At 43.1% G+C, this 15,341-nt stretch overlaps 1 protein-coding gene across 4 annotated transcripts in view; it reads right to left on the bottom strand.

Annotated features, from left to right (window-relative positions):
* Positions 1-8,043: 8,043 nt before the first annotated feature.
* Positions 8,044-15,341, bottom strand: part of LOC121415121 (platelet-derived growth factor receptor alpha-like) — a 60,856-nt gene continuing 53,558 nt past the window's right edge. For 3 of the 4 annotated variants that reach the window (XM_041608219.1, XM_041608220.1, XM_041608222.1), the window contains 3 exons: positions 15,026-15,163; positions 12,771-13,032; positions 8,044-8,847 (listed from right to left, as the gene is read on the bottom strand). In XM_041608219.1, the coding sequence (XP_041464153.1) occupies positions 8,596-8,847; positions 12,771-13,032; positions 15,026-15,163 (652 nt within the window). In that variant the 3' untranslated portion in view covers positions 8,044-8,595. Of the gene's footprint in view, positions 8,848-10,054; positions 10,116-12,770; positions 13,033-15,025; positions 15,164-15,341 lie in introns of all 4 variants that reach the window. The other variant, XM_041608221.1, reaches the window with a different exon arrangement.

Genomic DNA, 15,341 nt, shown 5'->3' with positions numbered 1-15,341 from the left:
GAAAACCACTCGTAAGGCAGTCAAGGGTCGAGAAAGCGACTGAGTGCCATCCTTTTAATAAGAAATACCGCGGACCTGCTGCCTATGTAGAATAAAGCAGTCTGGTTAAAATAGCTCAACCGGGCGTGTCAGAGAAACAGCGCGGTACACATCACGACAAAAGTGTGATAGACCGAGTGATCGAGAGAGAACTCAGGATCCCCTTTCTCCCGTACTGATCGAAGCACCCATCTGAGGGTGCAGTGCCCGCGGTGGAAGAGGTGGCTTGGCTCAAGCCACCATAGCCGAGAGAGCCCGTGAGGCTAGGCTGCGATGGATGACCGCCGGGCGGGGGAATCCCTAGCAGCAGCAAGTGTACGCCAGAGGGAGCTGGCGAAAAGTCTCTGTCATGATCCTACGTGAAGGCGACAATCAAGAGATGTTCTAACGAACAGACATCGCCAGATATGATACCTCAACAGTACGTTCCCAACGGAATCGAATGAGGTAGCAACGGCCCTGTCCTATCAAGTTAGGGACGGAAACTGGCTAAGAGTGTCGATGTCCTCGCTTGAAGAAACAAGCGAAGGAGGAGGGAGACTTGAGGAAAATAAACACAAAAATTTCCATCAGTCTGCGGTGAGAACCAGTTGTTTATGAAAACAGCCACAAGGCCTGGTCTCTCAGGTGATCGTAAGAGCAAGCACCGCTGGCGCCGGTTGCGGCAGCGTGGAACAGTCCGATATCGGAGAATAAGGAGTTCCAAAAAGCTGCGGGGGGCGGCAAAAATGACGCCCTAAGCAGTGGGGGATGAGCATCTAAGTTTCTAAAAAAAGAACTCCAGTGAAGTAAATCACTTACATGGAGAGACTCATCCGCAGTCGGCCCGAGAAAAAGCGGGTCGTAGTGATTGTGGTTAGGTAGGCATAAGCATACATGCATCCACGGTTACATCATCCTCGGTCGTGCGGTGACCATGGCCACATGCATTGCATGGAGGGAGGATGAAAGCAGCATGCGAGGCGACTCGAGTGTGCCGAGTGAAAAAGCTTCTAAATAAGAAGACGATTCGACAAATGGGCACGGTAAGACATCCACCGTAGACCACTCCACACAAGGAGGAAACGGCGGAGACGCCCGCAAGCTTGACCCACATAGAGAGCAGTCTATAACATAGACTGTTAGAGCTCGACCGATGGTCTGAAGGCGTACTGTTTGGTGTAAACTCGCCGACCCGGTACGGTGGGTGTGCCCAGAAAATAGGCATAGAATGCCGACAGAGAAGTCTGGGGCTTTAAACAAGCTTGAACGCACGTACATAGCCAATAATCTCATGAGATGTACGGCGGTTTCTTTCCTCCGAGATGATGCTTACCCGACCGGGAAGGACTCGGGAAACAGCTGTGAATGTCAACAGGAGGGATATCTAGCATATGAAAAGCTGATTCCCTCCAGGTATTCGGTGCGGGTGCTTTCGGCGGTGGCCGGCTGGACGACCGGTGATGGCAGCTCGGGCAGGGCTCGAACGAGCCGCCCGAATACGAGACAATAGGTTAACATAACCATAATGCAGCGGGTGGTGAAGGCGTAGCGATTACTAAGCACAGGAGAACTTTAAATCGCCGTGACATTCAGATCCGATATACATACTCATAAGTTCGGAGAGCTATGAGGTAGTGAGACATACCGCTGAGCGGTGATGGTGCTCATATCGGAGTCGCCCTCTCTTCAGCGGCGATCGCTGGAGGACGGGTGTCTGTACTAGCCCTGACTCTGGCCTTGCAAGGGTAGGAGCTAAGTAAGACAGGGCACCCTTACTTTCGAATAGAAAGTGAGGTTCAGGCCAGAAACCGACGGTCCCGTCGCCTGGGCGGACGGACCGCGGACGTGATAGGTTGCCCCCTCAAAGCAGCCAAACATTCTCACGAGAGAAGTGCGGCATGCGGTATGTAAGAGATTCTTACCTCCAATCTACGGGCCCGCTTAGGGGGTAGAATGGAGAGAGTTACCGCTGAAGGAGTCGTCGCCGTACGTGGGCTTGACGTAGAGGGCGAATTCGGGAGTACCTGCATAAAAAGGGGAATACCCATGCAGGTAACTCGCCGATGGCTCCCCGGAGTGCGGGTTGGCGAGAGAAGTCTCAATCCGCTCAATACCCGACGCCAGCAATAAGACCGCGGCGGTCTTATAATGACGGAGAACACGAGGATAAGAACCCGTAATGCTCGGGGACGCATAGATGCAGCCTGAACGGATGCAAAGTCCAGCCGTCGGTCACCGAGAGCTTGCCGACATATTGATGCTTGAAAGCCGTATGTCGGAAGCACCTGCATAGAAACGGGGGTCACCGTGTAGGTGAACAGCGTTTCAATAAATGCCCGGTGTGAGAGGACAGGTGATTGCTTGAGCCGCACAGTGCTTAGCAAGGCGGCTGAAGCTGATATGAAGCGTGGGTGAATTACCCGCACTGCTCATGGGAGTATGTGCGACGCCTGACCCACAAATATCGGGAGTCTGGTGACATAATGGAGGGCGATGCCCGTATGTCGATAACACCTGTGTATTAGCGGGGATTTCCCTTGCAGGTGCGTGAGCCGGCGAATCATGAAATCGCCGGTGACTCTCCGAGGTGCAAGATGGCGAATGTCTGCTTAACCTGCCCGGTGCTCGACACGGCGGTTTTAGCTGACAGGGAGCATGAGGATAAAGATCCGTGATGCTCGAGGGCGTTCTGTTGTAACATGAAGTTACGACGCATGGCCATCGGCACAAGAATCAGAAAGAAAGGTCTGCCCGCAAAGTGGGATTAGCGACCTAGACTTTCTTCTTGTTATTCCTCTTCTGTGCGGCCCCCGCCGGGGGGCAGAAGAGGGAAGAATCATCGGGAGTCTGGCGACATAGTGGCGGGCGACGCCCGTATGTCGTTAGCACCTGTGTATTAGCGGGGATTTCCCCTGCAGGTGCGTGGGCCGGCGAATCATATTGCCGGTGACTCTCCGAGGTGCGAGACGGCGACTGTCTGCTTGACCTGCCTGGTGCTCGACACGGCGGTTTTAGCTGACAGAGAGCATTAGGATGAAGATCCGTGGTGCTCGAGGGCGTTCTGTTGTAACATGAAGTTACGACGCCTGGCCGTCGGCACAAGAATCAGAAGGGAAGGTCTACCCGCACAGCGGGGTTAGCGACCTAGAATTTCTTCTTCTTCCTCTTCTATGCGGCCCCCGCCGGGGGGCAGAAGAGGGTATAATGATCGGGAGTCTGGTGACATAATGGCGGGCGACGCCCGTATGTCGATAGCACCTGTGTATTAGCGGGAATTTCCCTTGCAGGTGCGTGAGCCGGCGAAACATGGTATTGCCGGTGACTCTCCGAGGTGTGTTGGATGGCCGGTGTCTGCTTGATCCGCTCGGTTGGTAGTACCGTCGGCTGAAGCAGGCAAGCCTGGGGGTAAAAACCCGCAGTGCTGGAGGGCACTCTAGATTAGCTTGAGAAGCTGAGAGGCCTGGCCATCAAAAGAATCAGAGGACAGACCGCCCGACGGAGCGGGGCTTACGTCTGTGGTTCTCCTCTTCTTCTTTTCTTCTTCTTCGGTTGCTCCGGCGCCGGAGCGGAAGAAGGGACAAGAGGCTGGGCTGCGCCTGTCTTCCTCTCCTTAGCTCTCCCACGGGGAGAGCTAACCGAGCGAGAGGAGGCGTCGGCCGAATCTGACGGCGTCAGATTGAATTGAGAGTCCGACACGGTCGGACTCAGGTGCCTCTTCCGACTAGGGGCTGGTAGCCCTTTGCCGACGCTCCCTAGAGGGGTCTTACACGGCATCGAGCCTAGTCTTTGCCGGGTGGAGAGACCCGTGCTCTCCCCCCGGACTTTAGGTGACCCGATGGCCGGTGGGTCTGACAGCCCTAGAGGAGTCGCCGTTTTCTGTACTAGTGCGACGCTCCCCAATAAGGTTCAGGTTCCGGGACGGAAGCCTTGGCCATCACCGTGCGGGCACGTGGTCGCAAATCCACGGTTCCACCCTTATTAAGCGGGGCACGTGAACGCGCGTCCACGGTTCCACCCCTTTGAGAGCCCACGGGGCTCTGACTCTGTTCTCGCTATCTATACTACCTGTGGTGGGGGATAAGACCCCGGTGTCGGGCCCCGAAACAGCAGCCGCCTGAGGCTCTTCAGAAAGAGAGTCCGAAAGGCTCATTATTGCCGTAGGGTGATCTAGTAGTAAGATAGAAAAAAAAGAGAAGCAAAGGGGGTAGGGGGGTAACAAACCCCAACCCAGAAGACAAGGACCTCAAAAAGCGGACTTTTGAGAGTCAAAAACGGATCTCACAAGGATGATACAAGGTAAAATCCCAGAACAAAGGAAACAGTAATAATTGAGAATTATTAAGAGACACTGTCCCTGAAGTCCGTTAGAAAAATTAATTATTTGATTATCACAACAAGAATCTGCTTCCGCCAAAATTCTGAAAAGAAGGAAGGGGGGAAGCATCTAAAAAGAAGAAAACACTAAGTTTTCTTTTTTTTTTTGTTGTTGTTTTGTTGTGTCCACCTGTTCAAAAGAAAAAAATAATAATTTTTCTTGAGGTGAGGATCAGCTAAGGAAAAAAGGGGAGCAAGATTCCCTTTCTTTTTTTTTTTTTTTTTTATAAACAAGAAGTTTAAGAAAAAAAATTATAAGTCCAGAGACCGGTAGCTGACTTGAAAAGGAAGGGGGGAAAAACAAAGATAGCTTTCCCGAGAAGGAAGGCCGAGTCAAAGGCGACGAACGCTGACAGGAGACGGCTTCCTAAAAAAAATTCTAAGTATTCTTGTGAAGGAAAGAAAATATATTTTTTTTTTTTTTATAATTAATTGAATAATTAATCAATTAATAAACACAAGAACAAAGGATTGATTGAAACAAAAGAACAATCAACTAACTCGAAACAAGAAACAAAGAACTTGAATCGAGGCAAAGGAGCAAGTCAAGAATTAAAAGAATCAATCAATTAATTAATTAATCAATTAACCAATTAATTCAATTAATAAATACAAGAGCAAAGGATTGATTAAAACAAAAGAACAATCAACTAACTCGAAACAAGAGACAAAGAACTTGAAACGAGGCTGGAATACGACGCTCCTAACGTCCTACAGAACCTATCTGTGGAGAAATAAATCAATTAAATTCACGACGAGTCGTATAAACGAAGAAGTCAGTGAATAAAAAGAATTAAAAGGATTAAAAAGGAGCGAAGACAACGCCCGAGCAGGAAGGCGCGGAGCTATGGGGCGGAGAGGTGAAGACAACCCGCCTGTGAGAAACGTATCTTTAAAAAACAAACTCACGAAGAGGGACAAGAAACGTTAAAATAATATCACGGAAGCTCCGCGCGACGTGATAATCCTATAACAATCTTAGATGAGAGAAAATAAGATTGAAATAAGGGAAGAATTGCACAATAAAGTATCCAAACGGAAAACAGAAATGCAATTTTGAGAGTGTACTTAGCTTGCGACTGCACTCGACCGCAGGCGAAAGTAAAAGAGGAAATGGACGCCAAATTGCGCGACGATCTTGGGATAGTGCGTTGGTAGGGAGATGCAGCGCGCGCGCAGGAAAAATTGTGTACTGTATATTCGGCACGCAGGTTCATCGTAATGAACTAGCAAATCAAATGGGTATATCCCAGTTATTGATGTAAATAGAGTAACTAGCGCTTATCGTAAGTGACAGGGGGTAAAAAAGACGGTTCCGACGTCGTTTTTTTTAAAGAATGTATACACGTCCGCCTTAGCTTACACAAGTCCCCGTGTCTGTTACGGTGTTTATATCAAACGCTATACTGACTAAAAGACTTATCGCGAAAAGCCAGGTAAATGTAAGCGAATATGTTAAAATCTATTGCAAAATCGAATTTAAATTATAGAAAAAACATTGCATGCGATTTTTGCGCCATGTTCGGCCCCTCATTTTTTTTTAAACCAATACCCTACTGAGGGTGACAACTGACTTTTTTAATAAAAAAAACCCTTGAATAATTTGAGCAGAATATAGCACTGTAGCTTATACATGTGATAAAAAATAAATTTGGTCACACACCATAAATGAAATAGAATGCACTGTATCCGATCTTTCGCGTTAATGTTTATTCCAGCTTGGAAAACACAACAAGATTATGGCGTAGCTAAGCGGGAATGGGCGGTGTGTGTGTGTGGGGGGGGGGGGTGGTACCTCGGTCGTAAAGAGTTCTTAATTCGGTCATAACGTAAAATGTTCATACTGAAAGTCAAGTATTTGAATCGATCTTTGTAGAGAAATTGAAAATGATTGGATAATTGTCATGGTCTGTATTTCAGTGAGTACATCATTCTGTAATTGTACGACACAGAGGGGATCGGGACGGGGGGGGGGGGGGGTGGTAGAGGGATGCACCCTGTCCCCTATAGCACACCCTGTCAGAAAGTCTTGGTCATGTTGGCTGTCAAAGTTATCAAGGTCACTGGCGTACAGGTGATGGGGGGGGGGGCTTGAGGCGATGGACCCAACAATTTTCAATAGAATAAACAAAAAGAGAACAAATTAAGAAAAGGAAAAGGGTGAAATATAATATTATTTTCTAAATATTATGCCAAAATCACAAAGTGTATTTTGGTATAGGCCCCTCAAAAGTTTGCGCAACTGGCGACAATACGCTGATTCAACTCATCAACGTTTGACCAATAAAACAAGTCGGGTCGTGTGGTCTAGTGGTTAGAAAATTGGACTCGTAACCGCAAGGTTCGAATCCCACCTCTGCCATTGTCTCCACTTAGTTAAAAAAGACCCGAGAGTAATGTCGTTTATAAGGTCAACCACTATGACTGATTAACCGACAAGCAAGATGTTTCCTATAGGTAATTGGTTATAATATACCAACTTGGTATTACACACCCTGTTGGTTATAATATATCAACTTGGTGTTTACCAGCCAAAAGCTGTTCTGCCAAAAATAAAGTCTATATTACTATTACCTACCTATTTAATATTCATAAATACCACTCTAACATTACATCAACATTAAAGAAAATATATTTTACCAGTAATTTCACTTTTCATTTGGATAAAGGGCTTACATTGTGGTATCAAAGACATTTATGAGTAAGAAAATAACATATTGGTATACGATAATTAAGACGTACTTGCAACCAGCGCAATATAATTATGCACACTTTCCCATAAAATCAAATATGTCATAATCGGGAGTGTCATGCACAATTTTAATAAGTTATGAAGAACAAACTAATTTCTTTAAAAATATAGAAAATACTGAGATGAGTACAGAATATAATAATTTTGTCAATATTGATTTACAAGAAGAAAATCACAAAGAGCCAGCACATGGCCTTAATCGTATAAATTTGGGAGTTTACGCAAGACGGATCAAGGACGCAGTAAATGTATTGAAAATTCCCATTATAATGACAATGAAGAACTGAAGGGACTTTGTCGAAGATATTGGTGAACCTGACTCGAAGTTTCGTCCTACGTTTGGGAGCAGACGACAAAAAAAAAGCAAATCATCTCGTTTGTCCAGAATCCAGGACGAAAATGCTGTTTTTATTCATCAAGTTTCGACAAAGACTTCTTGGTTGTTCATTGTCACGAAAGTCATTTGACAATAGATTTTCTACGTTCTTGAATCCGACGTACGACGTGAAAACGAAACTCCTTGGGCCCGTTGCATAAAGCTTTTTACCTGAGAAAACTCAGGTTGTTTTTACCGGAGTTTTTGCCCTGTGTTAAAGTCAATGGCAGAAATCAGACTAACCTTAGTTTTCAGTTTTTTACCAGAGTTTTCTCAGGTAAAAAGTTTTATGCAACAGGCCCCTTATTGTCACTTGAGTGATTCAATTTGTATACAAAGATGAATGATGATTAGGGTGCATTCTACAAGGGTGTGGTCAGTATGCTGAATACAAGTTGATGAGTGATACCACTCACCATTGCCAAGTTGAAATGTCTTTTATTTCACCATAGTGGGAGAGAGGGAGGGAGGGAGTGAGGGAAGGAGGGGGAGGGAGGGAAGGAGGGGGGGGGGGGGGAGGTGAGGGGGAGTATAGGGGGAGGAGAGTATTGGATGGGGTATACTCACATTTAATAATAAATCATCTCTCGTCATACATCATGAATGTAAACTAACCACACACACCCTCACACACCCACACACACACACGCACACCATTGTACGTCAAAGAAATATAAAAATAAAACTTTACAGCCAAGTCCTGTAAATCCAATCAAAGGAAGTTAAAGGGAACAGTTTCCATTTAGTTCACATCTAAAAACCTAGGCTATGAGATGGTTGGGCATCAAGTAACTTGCAGCATTTATAGAACATAGCAGTTACAAGCTGCAACCAGACTGATCATTGCACAATAAAATATTACACCTTGTAAGACTGGCAGAAAGCACAAATGCTTAGTTGTGGCTTGGTCCAAGCGGGTCACCAACATTGTCCTGGTCCAAGATGCATGGGATCGCAAAACCGGCGCTTGTCATACCAAAGCGTCCGCTGTCGCTAATCCTTTCTTGAAATTGAATTGGAAATCGCCACAGTAGTACGTTCCACAAGAAGTCAGGTCTAGTTTTTTTTTTTATCAACACAAGCTTGTAGTCCTCATACTGTCCACTGATCTCCCACTGTCTGTACTATGAACCGAATCAGTATCATACTCCCTGATAGGAATAAACTCCATGGACGGGAAGGGCGCACTTAAGGACGTCTTCTCGTGGAATCCAACTGTCCAGTGCCACCATAAACCGATTTCGTTGAGTTCGCCGGAGAGGGCGCTACTCTCGGAAAAGGCAGAATCCTGACTGATTTGCTGTTCCGAGGAGTACGTCTGGGCCTGCATACAGACAGATATTAATTAATATTGATTTGAGAATTGACAAATCGAATGATTTAAAAGGAGTAAGGACCTATATCCCGGGTACAACTGAGGTTTGTTGATCCACATTCTTAGGAAAAACAATGGCGCTGACTAGAACCTTTCTTTGTCCTGTCTTTGCTACCATTTTAAGATTCTTCAAAGAAGCAGAAAAGGGTTCTGAATAGTTTTTTGACCGCTTTTTCTACTCTTTAAGGTAATTTTATAACGAATGTTGTGTTTTGTTTACACAAATAGGAACCCCATGGATTGTCTGTCTGTCAATACCTTCCATGGTATAAAGAACCTTAAAGGGTTCTTAGAAAAACCCCCAAAACGGTTCAGAATCGTTTTCTACTTCTTTGAAGAACCTCGAGGCTTCAAATACGGGGGAAAATGTTCTGAAATTTCTAAGAGTGCAGAAAGACGAATCAGAGAACGGAAAAAGGAAGGTACACATGAACCCTAGCATGTCCCAGTCAATGAATATTAAGATATTAAATTCTAAACGTGATGCGTGGAATAAGGTCACGACGAGATCAACTTCTCCTGTTCCTATTCCCTTCCCCCAAAACTCATGCAGCACTTAAACTGACATGTCTCCTACAAACATTTACACTTATCTACTGATCAACTACAAACCGTGCTCCTTTAATTCCCATAGAGTACACGATAGAGTGAGGAAAATAGATGGGGAATTTGGGACCAACCACTGGATGATCTGCCAAAGCATTCGCTGTATAAAGAAAAGGCACCAGGGGCCCGTTTCATAAAGCTGTTCGTAAGCGACTTTAAGAGCGACTGGTGAACCCTTCTTACGCACTAAACCATCGCCAATTCAATGAACCATTTACCACGAGAAAGGTTCACCAGTCGTTCTTAAAGTCGCTCTTAACTTACGAACGTCTTTATGAAACACCCACCAGAGCGCCCCGGCCTTTATCGGATTAATAAATACCAAACTTTAAAAAAAAATCTCGCACGCAAACATTTCAGTAACCATAAAAACAATCATATTGGCAATTACAAGAAAAAACCCAAAGTCGTATTACGTGGTAAATACTAATCTAAAGAAAAGATTATAGCACATGCTTCTGTAATGCAAAACACTAATGGAAATGATATTAATCAATTATCATTCACACAAACAAAGAGCAAACATAAAGAAATGAGATGATATTCATACCTTTAGATGAAAGCATGATTAGTGTTAGGCCTTGTTAGTATGATGTAGAAAAACCTGCATTCTGTATTAAACACAAGAAAACAACATTTCATGAATTACACGTTCCTATCTACGATATTCTAAAGACCCGCCGGATTTTCGTTGATTCCCCCCCCCCCCCCCTCTAAAACGCAACACGAAGAATATTGTTACAAACATGTTCATCCTAAAAGGAGGTAATAAGCAATAAAGTTCAATATTCATTTAGACCCTAAATTTTCCTTTTTTCCAGTCATCCACATTGTTCGATTAAAATCTACAAAGAATGATACACTGCAAAAAACTCCGGTGTTGATTTAACACCAGCCCGGAAGAAGAAGAAGAAGAGAAGGAAAGAAGAAGAAAAAAAGAAGAAAGAAGAAGAAAAAAGAGAAGAAAAAAAAGAAGTAAAAGAAAGAAAGAAAGAAAAAGACCCCCTCCCTCTTATCATATATCTTAATCTATTGTCTTGGATGGAGAAGACATTAACTTAGATTTAATACAGATTAGTCACTCATCATGCTGATAATACAAGGAAGGTAGCAGAGGCTCATACATGAGATGGTTGAGGGCAAGGGATTGATTTGGATATGGGAGCAATCACACGAAGAAAATCGATATCAAAACCGGGGGGGGGGGGCACTTTCATTCACGAGTGGATACCATGCGCGACCATGAGATCTCAAAAAGCACCCTAAATACGAATTTTCCATATTCTGAAAATGCGCCCCTTAACAAGTATTGGCGTGTGAAACCATACCCTTAACAAGTATTGGAAACAAAACGATACTATTGTACCCCTAAACAAGTACAGCGATATTTCAAACACGGACGTCGGTCGGCGTCGGTTTTACCTTACCTACATCAATGGGTTTATAACAGCCCAACAAGTAGTGCTAACTCCTGGGGCAAAAAGTACAGCCTCTATAAAACTTTTTAGTCTTGATTGTTTATACTCTTGCAAATTTGACCCTAAATACGTAAATTTCCTAGCGAAATAGATACTCTTTATTATTATCTTAGTGTTTTTGACACCCTTATCACGTTACGTACGTAACGTGCCATATCTTGAAAAACATCCTTTTTACGTGATTTTTGGTCGCGCATTGTATCCACTCGTCAATGTAAGTGCCCCCCGGGATACCAAATCCTTTCTTTTATTCGATGACATCCCATCGATCGGTTTGGATTCGGTTTTATTCGTGTGACTGTGCCATGGGGGTAGCTCTAAAGGGGTACTCCAGACTAACAATAAAATAATTTGAACAGTTAGAGAAAAATCAGACAAACGAAACTCTGAAAATGTGATCAAAACTGGACAAGGAATACGAAAGTTATGACGTATTAAACATTTGCATTATTTTGATGAAATTTGCAGTTCTGTGAATGTTTTCATGAATATTCAATGAACAAACTGATAATGTCATATCACCTCTTGAACTTTTTTATTTTATTATATAAAATAATGTTAATTTTTTCCTCCCAAGAACTAAAAAGGTTGCATTGACTCATTGACAACTTATTTAATGCATTAGATATACATTGCTGAAACTTGTTTTATCTTAACCCTATCTAGGCCGGGGTATTTTGGGAGTTCATATGGCGGGGGGGGGGGGGCTCCCAGGCCCCCCTTAAGATCTCGGCCGTCGACCGCGCGATCGCGCCGAAAATCGGCACGCGGGTTGCCTGGGACATAATCTACAAGATTGTATAGTAAGATTTTTCATGCGAATTGCTATTAAGTGATTATGCTAATTTATGCGTAATTAGTATGCGAAATCATTCTTTTTCCTCTAACTCCCTAAATAAAGCTCCAAATGTACTAATTTTTGGTATAGAAACTCTTTGTGGTGTTCTTAGCAAGTGTACATGAAAAAAATTGCGATATCAAATCATTTTCTTATGTATTATATTGTTTTTTGCAATTTCTTATGTATTTCTCTGTTTTTTGACCTTTTGTTTTTCATTGTTTTTTTTCAATGAAATTTGTTGGGGACTCTTCTGTGATCATAAAAAGCATAAAATAAATACATTTAGACCAGCAAAACTAAAAATAATCATGCATTTATGAATTTCGGTTGAAAACACAATTTGCATTGACTTTTACACGAAATCACATTTTCGAGCAATTTTTGGTCTGACATGCACTTACATAATGTTGCGTAATTTCGGAACCACGTACCCGGGTGACGCAAAATTGGTCTCAAAAGTTGCGCAAGACTTGAAAGTAAAAAGTCAGCGAGCGGCGCGGTCAAAAAATTTTGCGCAGCGAAAATATCGCGCGATTCGTTGAGGGGGGCCTCCGAGGCCCCCCCGGTCTAGATAGGGTTAAGAGAGACATGACATTCACATTTGAATGTAAAATGAAATGATTATAATTTCATGTAATAACATAAGAAAAAAAGGAAAGCGGGGATGTGACACCATCAGCTCATCTAATGAATATTCATGACAACGTGCACATAACTGTTTTAACAAAATATGGCTAAACTTTAAAATTGAATAACTTCGTTTTTTGTTATCAGATTTTGATGAAGTATTCAGTATTTTTGCTCTGTGAATTTTACTATATCTATTTAGATATATATATTTTCAGCTCGGAGTTCCCCTTTAAGGACGGACTTAAGCATTCAAAACATGCAATATATAAAGGGAATAGGATGCTAAAGAATGATTGGTTTTAGTTTATAGTCCTTACATCAAACTTGCTATCTTTCCCCAGCTGAGGCGGCGAGATGATCCCGTTGTCTCCTTTCCCAGACGTTTCGCTCTCTCCCCATGTCGTGGAGCAGGTATCCACCTCCTGACAAGGCACGAATTCGTAGTGTGTGAAGTCCATCTCCAGCTCCGTCAAGTAGTCTACGTTCTGCGTCAGCATCGCGTCCAACGCGTTGTACATGACTGTGAATGAGGGTCGATGGTGGGGATTCTCCTGCCAGCACCGTCTCATTATCTCGTAACTGGAAAATTAAAAAAAGGAAGAAGATCTATTAAAATGTGATAAATCATTCTAAAAGGGTTACATGGAGGAGTGAAAACATGTTACAAAAGGTACATCCAAACAATGGCATACGCAGGGGGAGTTAGATGGGTTCAACCCCCCCCCCTTAACAGTTAAAAAAATAAAAAAAATTTGGCTTGTCAATTTTTACTGAGGTACGAAACGACGTAAAATTTTGTGGTGAAGACCTTTTTTTTTGGAAGGGGGCGTCAACATTTCATTGAGCTTGAACCCCCCCCTTTATAAATAAAAAAAGTAGTGTATATACTGCATCCAAACTTCCCTAAAGCGGAATCCAACATTTTAAAAGTTTGGTCGAATCATTTGAGGTGGTAAATCTTACATAATTTATAAAAGGTTGTCTGTCACTAGTCAAACCTTTCAGATGTTGATCTAATATTTCATTTTTAGAGATTACGCATGAAGGAAAACTGCACACTTTCCAACAATCGACGCAAGGAGCACACGGTAAGCGCTAAAATCACACGCTTTCGATGCAACATTCACAATAACGAAACCGACTCCTAACCGACCGATGGTGTCTCAATGCGACGACGTAACAACTTTGGTCGCATGCATGCAGGGTTCGCAAGTCTGACTGTAGCAGTATTAAATTGATGATAGTTAGTCCAAGGTTTTTTACCTGACTGCTAAGAAAACACGAATGCCTGTGAGCAAGCAACCAGGGGACCAACGGCTTAAGGTCCTCTCCGAGGGACCTGGTAATGAGGATAAATGCCTCACCAAAGGGCACCCTAGCGCACCTCTTGGGAATCGAACCCGGGTCACCGGAATCCTAAGCCCCCGCTCTATCAACTAAGCTATATCGCGCCTGGATTTCGGTGCGCGTTTGTTGAATCAAACTTTCTCTGAATTTCAAAGAATAACTGTGTCCACTTGAACCCTCTATAAATAGCTTCCAGGGCACTTACCCATATCCCCCCTCCTGTAAAAGACACCAACGGGATGTACCTCTTGGAGAAGCAGTCAAACCCTTAAAACCGACTCAAGACCGAATAGTTACTAGTACGTTATTTTCAATGGCGTATCATCGATCGGTTTGGAGTCGGTTTCGTTGGTGTGACTGTAACAAGTATTGTGTTACCAATTCGTTTACCGACCCTTTATCATGTTTATTGGATTCTGATTATATATATTAAAAAAAAATATGATGCAGTTTATCTTTTATTTTATATTCATCGTGTATTTCTTTGCTTCCCCCCTTTTGTTTTTTTTTTCAATGATATTCTGGTAACAAACAGGATGACATTAATAGAGTTTGATTAGTTTTTATTGATTTGATTGAAAATCACATTTATTTCCATCATACAGATACAAAATAATATTTGACATAGTAACGAATACAGTATATATTTCGACACAATTTTGAAGGAGGCGAAATGCAGAGCTTGAGTTGGGGTCGCCAACTCAATTTATTAGTAAAAATAAAATTAATGAAACGTAATGAATTTTGGCTAAGATTTTGAGATGACTTTTGAGCAATTCTAGGCCTGACTTGCGCGAGAGTTGAAGGCACTGGCGTACCTAGGATTTTCCAAGAGGGGGGAAAATTTTTTGTAAATATTTTTCGTCTACGAAAAAATTGACAAGCAAAAAATCATATTGTTATTGTTCAAAAGAGGGGGCACACGTCTGCTTTCATTGCATTTTTACATTACAAATTATTAATTTTGGGATCAGTTGTGACTCGTCAGGCCCCCCCCCCCCTCGTTAGGTACGCTAGTGGCTGAAGGTAAAAAGCCCCCATCCGTTACGTGCGCGGGCTTTCCACGTAACGGATGTATAAAAGACAAATGTTGATGGGGGTCGTCTAGTTAGGGTTAAGCAGTACAATAGCATTGAATATTTAAAAATACCATAGACAATATTGATACCAGTATGTGTACATATTTTAAAATAAAAAATATGATTTTATTGCAACGAAGGCTTACATTTCTTCTGGGCACATGGTGGGTCTTTCCATTCTGTAGCCTTGCTGGAGCTTTGATATGACATATCGCCCATCCATCCCAGGGTATGGGACGCCACCAAGGGTGTAAATCTCATACAGAACGATGCCAAATGACCACCTAGAACATGTAGAAAGGAAAGAAAAATGCAAATTTAATCATAATTATTTGGTCTAGGATCGTACACATGTGCAGAAAAAGACGGTTTTAAGCGTTGAGTAAAGCATTAGTGATCCAACTGTTATTCGTTTGGGTTTTGTTAATCTAATTGTATTACGTATTTGAAAAAAAATCTCCT

The sequence above is a fragment of the Lytechinus variegatus genome, chromosome 5, assembly GCF_018143015.1.
Source record: "Lytechinus variegatus isolate NC3 chromosome 5, Lvar_3.0, whole genome shotgun sequence".
In the NCBI taxonomy this organism is placed as follows: Eukaryota; Metazoa; Echinodermata; class Echinoidea; order Temnopleuroida; family Toxopneustidae; genus Lytechinus; species Lytechinus variegatus.
Note: the sequence above shows the minus strand (reverse complement) of the source record. Positions and strands in the feature narration are given on the sequence as shown.